Below are 7,277 nucleotides of genomic sequence, written 5' to 3' on the forward strand. Positions count from 1 at the left end.
AAGTCATTACATGCAAAATGGTTGAACCAGTTGTCATAATCTGTCAAGCATATTTTCTATACATTTCTATTAGACTTTTTTTTATAAATGTGTCCTGAATTGATAAATTGCTCTCAGGTGAATCTTGACTTGATTCTCACTAATGAAGGGGAATGTGTGAAGCGTTAGATCAACCAATGATCAACCAGTTCTCTAAAATAGCTCAGAGGTGCATCTCATGAACCTTCAATTGGCAAGTATATATAGACAGAGCACAACACAGTGCTACAAGACAGGAACGTTAGGTATAGAAAGACTGCACTGTAATTCCCCATACAGCGCTGCATGTACAGTTCTGCCTAAGGGTGTTTCCTATGTTTACATTTCTAATTTTGTATTTTTTTCCTTTGTGCTATGCAGTGCTGTAAAACAGTTGTGTCTTTTTCTTTTCTGTATTGCAATGACATGGTCTGTCAACAAATTACAGTACAAACAGTAAAAGCGTAAATGTGAATCCTGTCCAATCTCTTGCAATCAATCTCCCACATACAGTAATGTGTAACTTTGTACTGTTGAAATTGATATATGCCATACAGAAAAAGTGCGGCCCTTGTACATTTTCAATCATTGTCATGAAAACCTTAGCCATAGTTTACATCAGAAAATACTAACAGAGTACACTGTTATATTGACAACATGACTAAGCATTTTGACTATCTTGTTTGTAAACAATGACACAAGGACTTGTCATTCTGATGGCACTGACTTGTTCATTGACATAAATATTTACTTTTGAGAGATAGACTAAGGATTCTGAGCAAGTTACCGGCTTTTGCAGGTAATCCATTGTGTGGTGCTGTTTGTACGATTTGTTTTGAGAAATGCACTTACTGTTTTGCAAATGTTAAGGATGATTCGAGAAATGTACCAAAGCGACTGAGAAAAACTGTAATTGATCAGATATTTTGTTAACACTTGCTTTGATATACTATAGTATTTGAAGTCAGTAAAGCAAATTTAACTTCTCAGACTGCCAATGTGAAAAAAAAAGAACGGCTTTTAGCTTTTGCTATCACAACAAAGTGCCTCAGACTTGTTGAACCCAATCTGTTGACTGCTTTTTGGCCAAAGACATTTCTGATACAAATTAGCGCGCTCAAATTTTTGGTCTTTTCAAATTTGAATCTAAATTTTATTCTGAATCTAGTAAACTCAGATCACCAGGTCAGCCTTTGCTCACCTGTGATCTTGGCCTGGCTCTGCAGCAGCGCCTCCTCATTACTGTCCTCATCGAGACCAGCGGGGTCACCGTCTCCCCCGGGGTCAGCCTCCAGGTCAGAGGTCTCGGCGGCCATGTTTTCAGGCAGCTCAGAGATGAGCGGCATCAGCATCTGGCTCCGCCTCTTCAGGACCTTGTTCTCTTTGGTCACCTAGGTAACAGAGAGGATGACGGTGTGTGTGGAGGTTGCCAAGGCCGGTATGTTACTTTATTGGTTTGAAAGGGACGAGCACAGATGCTTTTACACTGTATCGGCTACAGCATGTGATGCAGTGTAGAAGTGTGTATCTAGTCTGTGATAAATAAATAAACACTAAAAACTCCAGTCCCTTAAACACAACAGATCTGTTTTATACTCTATACATACTGATACCTGTATATTTTATTGTTTTTGTTAATATATTATTATGTTCATGCATACTTATATTTATATGGAGCACATGATTGACACCAGAATATGTTTATAGAGACCCACAGTTGTTTACATCCTATTTGATTGCTTTATTGTTTTACTATTTTTTTTATTGTTTTGATTACTTATTTTTCATGTTGCTTATATTCCATTTGTCAGGATAGAACAGGACTGAATAGGACAGGGAGGGACGGGACAGGAGGGGGCGGGACAGGAGAGGACGGGACAGAACGAGGCAGGACTGAACGGGACAGGAGAGAACAGGAGAGAACAGAACAGGACAAGACAGGACAAGACAGGACGGGACGGGACGAGACAGGTTAGGGGTCAGTAGAGTTACCTTGACAGCCAGCGCCTCAGCATTCTCCCTGCAGGAGCGTTCAATCTGGAACTGAATCTCTAGTACGTCCATTTCCTTCAGCAGCTGACAGGAGACTGGGGAATGAAAGGAGGGATGGAGGAGGAGGGGGGGGGGTTGTCAGTCACAGTTTTCTCATGATAATAATAGAATAATGAAGAGAAGAGAAGAGAAGAGAAGAGGAGGTGTGAATTAAATAGCACTGAATCAAACAGAGGGTTTGATTCCCAACCTTTCCCTTTCTGTGTGCAGTTTACGTTTTCACATGGGCTTCCTTCCTTCCTTCCTTCCTTCCTTCCTTCCTTCCTTCTTTCCTTCCTTCCTTCCTTCTTTCCTTCTTTCCTTCCTTCCTTCCTTCCTCCCATCCATCCTTCCTCCCTTCCTTCCTTCCTTCCTTCCTTCCAAAGAGATCAGTGGATTGGAGACTCTAAATTGCCCGTTAGTGTGAACGAATGTGAGTGGGTGCTTGTCTGTCTATGTGTGTTTGCACTGTGATAGACTGGCAACCTGTCCAGGGTGTTAGCCTGCCGTCTGTCCAATGCATGCTGGGATAGGTTTTCTAGCCCCCTCCAGCCCCTCCCCCCTGTGACCCTGAATCGGAAGAAGTGAATAAAGAAGATGAATAAATGAAGTGAATTCTCACCTTGCTCCAGCTCAGACAGTCTCTGATTGGCTTCATCCCTCTGCTTCTCCAGGATCTCACACTAACAATAACCAGTTGGCACATGAAACATGAGCAAAGCAGTGAATTCACACAACAAATACGTATTTTATTAGACATCACTTTGATTCACATTTTATTCTCTGATGTTGCTGTAATTGAGTAGCTCTCTGTGTATTTGTACTTCAGCATTTTTGAAGTTCAGTATTTTTACTTTTACGTATTTTACTTTGTTACTTCATTTTAAATCTTATCCACAACAAAATACAATTTTGTAGACAATCCATAATTATTGCATCAGAAACTGGTCAATGGTAAATTTGGTGATTGTGGAACCATTTGCAGCGAATGGCCAGTCAGCAGAAAAGAGAAGAAGAGTAATCTGGCTTTATTGGAAAGATCAAATGAATTTCAGCAAAGTAACAGTAGTTCTACTTGAGCCAGATATTTTGGTCCTGTTTCCACCCCTGCTGATAATCTCCAGTGCACATTAGACAGTAATCTTTATTAATTACATGTTACTAGCAGTGATACCTGAATGTCTCCTTCATCGTCAGAAGACAAGCTGCCCTGTCCATCAGACTCTGTGGGGAAAAGAGAGTCATTTTATCTTCATTTTAAAATGCAAACAGAGAACCTGCTCAGTGGAGCTGAGATGTCCGACTCCCCTCACATCCTGTCAGTGTGACTTCAAGAGGAAGTCCCGGCTCCTCTGAAGGCGGTCGGCCACGTAAATACAGGAAGTGAAATCAGGGAAGGATCCTACGTACATTTCACTTTCAGTGGCTTCTGTTTGACACATAGCAGTTTCCAGCAGCTAGTTTCCGCCTGCACAGTCCAGTACAACAAAGAGAGCTTTGCTGTCACTAACTAATGCTGGAGCTATTTCACTCAAGCTAAGAATTCATATAAAGAACATTTTGGATTTTTAAAGAGATTTGAATGTCAAATGTGTGTGGTGAAGTAATCAAAATGAAGTTAATTGAAGGGCTTTAATTCCAAAATGAGACATCCAATATTTGTGTCCAATAAGTGACGCATTCTCTTATAAAATGACTAATGTCACAAAATGAAAACATATCACGGTACTCAAAAAAAAAAAAAATAGCTCAAATATGTCCTTGGTTTATAAAATGGTAACTTTTTCACACACCAAATCTTCCAGATATTTACTGATGACCTTAAGGTTTCAAAATGGATTTACAGTTTTTGAACTGAAACCCCTGGGTGATCTCGCCCTGCTCCCAAGTGAAGATAACTCTTTAAAAGTAACTTGAATTGTAGCTGGACTACTGAGGAAAGGTCTGAAACTGCATTGGATCTCATCATGTGACTGAAATAAGCATCTCAGCTCCTCAGCAGCAGTTTCAATCCACAGCATCAAGTCTTACCTGCGGCTGCTGTGCTGTCCTCACCTTGGACCCACATCCTGTCGTCCAAGAACCACCAGGTTTTATCTCCCTAAACTACATGAAAACTCAGAGTTTCCTCTCTGAGCAGCACTCAGCTATTGTGTACGAAGCAACTAGGAATGTCTCTTTGAACCCTCCCCTTTGACCATGATTTAAAAAAAAGAGGAACTTTTTCCTTAAGTTGGCAAGAGAACAAGAAAGCAACCAACGACAGCCTCATGCGGTTTTATTCATCATTTAGAGCCTGATGTGATACAGTTTTATGTGTTTTAAATGCTAAAACAAAACTAGAACAAGCAAATCACATTTCTCTTTTCTTGTAATTACATTTGAACTTTTAGAATATTCTAGCTGCCAAACAAATTCACTTGTAATAGACTTGTGAAGCTAGATTTTGCCCTGGGACTTTACAATTAAGCTAGATGGGGGGGCGGTGTTAGTGAAAGCTTCTCTTCTGCTCTCAGTCCCTTTCCATCCAGTGAAAAGGGGAAAATGTACTCTCCCTCCGTGTATTTGGTCTCTGAGGGACGACACTGTCTCTTTACTGCAAGATCAATGTCATTCAAACCAGCCGGGGCAAAGGTAAAGCTGCTTTTATTCGTCTATTAGCATCTCCACTCAAGAGTTCATGACCCCTGGAACATCAGACCTGCCATGGGAACAAGAGGTTGAGGGATAATTCAGGAGATGACGAAGATAGTGGTGATGATGATGATGATGATGATGATGATGACATAGGTTCCTCCAGAAGAAGAAGAAACCCTCAATAATTCAAAATCTTAAAATTGATCATGCCCTCACTGCTGTTTTATTTATCCGCTTGTCTTCTAAAGAGTCGATAATGTTTGTTTCTAGCAGCAGAGGGACGGAGAGCCTGGTCAGCGTTTGTTTTAACGTACTTGCGGTGCCAGAGGGGAGGGGTTTGCTGCATCGGGACAGATAGGAAAGCATCAGGTAAGAAGTCAGTCACAGAGGAGTATGCCTGACTGAATTTAAATAGTTTCCTGTGTTTGTGTAAACTTCATGGCAGGCTAAAACAAACCATACAAGGTATTTGCAAATAGCCACAGTTTCATCCAATTGAAAAAGTAGAGGCACTGACACAAAAGCCTTCTTTTTGGTTGGAATAACAAATATGGCTGCCAGTCAATAAATAGATCTCCCATTTCACGTTCATTCAATGATTATGTCAAGAATTCTGTTTTTATATTAATTTATTTATTCATTGATTTTTTGCATTTCTAATGGGACAGAATGTACTAATACTTCAAGGTTTGGCCTGTGGAGTCACTTTAAACTGGACGTTTCACTGTTCACAGACATTACAGGAGATGGAACAAGCATCCCTACTTTAGCTTGGCTCTGCATGTGAAATTCAGCAGTTATTTTTCTAATATTCACACATTTTTAATGAAAAATGCAAACACTTAATAGTGGCCTTGAATGACTAAATTGAACTAAAATGAATAATTAAATTCCAAAAGACATTGGCTGCAGGCCTCACATTTTGAATGATTGTTCATGAGCAAAATAATTACTATAGAAAAGACCTAATTTCAATGTCTGTTTTTAAATTAAACTTCAAAATACACATGAATGGCCTAACTGCAAAAAAAATGGAAAAAAGCTTTTGTGGTTCATCCTTGTAATTACTGGCTCTTGCTCTCTTGCAGGCACCTGAGCCCTGCCGCCTCCTCCAGCCTGTCACCCTGACCTTTACTAATGATTCTTCACCATGTTAGTAAAGGTGAAATTGTCACTTAACATTAGCTGTTGTCTGCTGTTTCTTGCAGTGGGCGACATTGTCAGAAACTCTGGCCTCATTAAAAGTGGTCTTTAAAGTGTGGTTGAATAGAGACAACCAAAGAGATTTTATTTTTAAATTATCATAGACCCTAACAAGGTTGGCTTTGAATTCGGTTAAGTCAGGCTTTGGCCTGGAAATATTTATAGTGTTTCATTTAGGGCCTGGGTACTTAATTGTTTTTATTTGGTTGACAAATTTAACACACACAAAAAAAAAAAAAAATGGTAACAAAAAAACCTCACAGTTTTACACACAGTAAATCAAAATCCTAATAAATTAGCTATGAATAAACAGCATTTGGTAATAATTTTCCCAACAATCTTATTGCTAACTCTGATTTTAATCAAGGATAGGCTGCTTTCTTATCATCAATAGCATTTTATAGATACTGTAAGTTCATTTCCTCTGTAAAATGAAGGAGGGCAGGCCTGGAAGAGCCATCTAGGATCAGTTTCCAGTCAGCATTTTACACTAGCTATATGATTGTCAGCTGAACGTGTTTCAAAACTTGGAGGAAAATTCAGTTTTTCATTAATATTTATAGACATTAATCTTCCACTGTTTTCTTTGGCTATAAGAAATTAAATGTGATGAGGATTCTGTGTGATGTGGACTGGGTTGTATTGTGTTCAGGATCCATAGTGTTAAACTGGAAAAAGGTACAGTCCACATAAATAAAAAATAAAAAAATCTCCCATAGAGGCTCTAGCCTGTATCTGTTATTATGCCGCAGCATGTTTGCAGCATGATTGAAGTGAATTGATTATGCTGCAGCCTATACATTCACGTTAAGGCTATTAGGCTACTGATTGTAGGCACCCTGTATTTATTTATTTTTACATTTTATATTTTTTCAAACTAAGTATTTCTACTAAAAAAGAAACGAAACCAAATGACGACTTCCTCATTTTTATTGCGACTGGCTAGCGGCCTGGGTGTGTTTCGCAGCTCGTGCTAACTGCGGGCTGGCCGAGTCACTTATTTGGGCGATGTGTGTGCATGGTTATGGGGTTTTAATTCCGCGTTATATCCACATTAAATAGCACTCGGCCAAAAGCTTGTTGTCAGAAGTGGGATTCGAACCCACGCCTCCAGAGGAGACTGCGACCTGAACGCAGCGCCTTAGACCGCTCGGCCATCCTGACTTGTAAAACCTTCTACTCTCTGTCCAAAACACATATAACACATATAACGTGGGTTTCGTGTGTGATTATTAGTTATTTTATTTGTTCACACGCCAGTAAAAACCGTTTGGACCCAGAATCTACCCGACCGACCGTTGTGTTCCTAATTCCTACCCGTTGTCAGGCCGATTAAGCTGGAAAACTCATTTAAATCAAACTGTTCTACGAAGATTGGGCTAATTAAT

General features: G+C 39.7%; 1 protein-coding gene and 1 non-coding gene across 2 annotated transcripts in view; both read right to left on the reverse strand.

Moving 5' to 3' along the window:
* shtn2 (shootin 2) overlaps positions 1 to 4,212 on the reverse strand; it is a 15,385-nt gene extending 11,173 nt beyond the window's left edge. Inside the window, exons 1-5 of the mRNA XM_071523549.1 lie at positions 4,081 to 4,212; positions 3,224 to 3,273; positions 2,672 to 2,732; positions 2,011 to 2,105; positions 1,220 to 1,409 (exon numbers count right to left, since the gene is read on the reverse strand). Of these exons, the coding sequence (XP_071379650.1) occupies positions 1,220 to 1,409; positions 2,011 to 2,105; positions 2,672 to 2,732; positions 3,224 to 3,273; positions 4,081 to 4,117 (433 nt within the window). The 5' untranslated portion in view covers positions 4,118 to 4,212. The remainder of the gene's footprint in view (positions 1 to 1,219; positions 1,410 to 2,010; positions 2,106 to 2,671; positions 2,733 to 3,223; positions 3,274 to 4,080) is intronic.
* A 2,758-nt stretch (positions 4,213 to 6,970) lies between these two features.
* On the reverse strand, positions 6,971 to 7,053 carry trnal-cag (transfer RNA leucine (anticodon CAG)). Its single transcript has one exon. It is a non-coding gene; the product is annotated as a tRNA-Leu (tRNA).
* Positions 7,054 to 7,277: the final 224 nt, after the last annotated feature.

Source organism: Centroberyx affinis, unplaced genomic scaffold, assembly GCF_046629955.1.
Source record: "Centroberyx affinis isolate AG114_WGS23_722 - 3 ecotype Tasmania unplaced genomic scaffold, CSIRO-AGI_Caff_v1 ptg001094l_1, whole genome shotgun sequence".
Lineage (NCBI taxonomy): Eukaryota > Metazoa > Chordata > Actinopteri > Beryciformes > Berycidae > Centroberyx > Centroberyx affinis.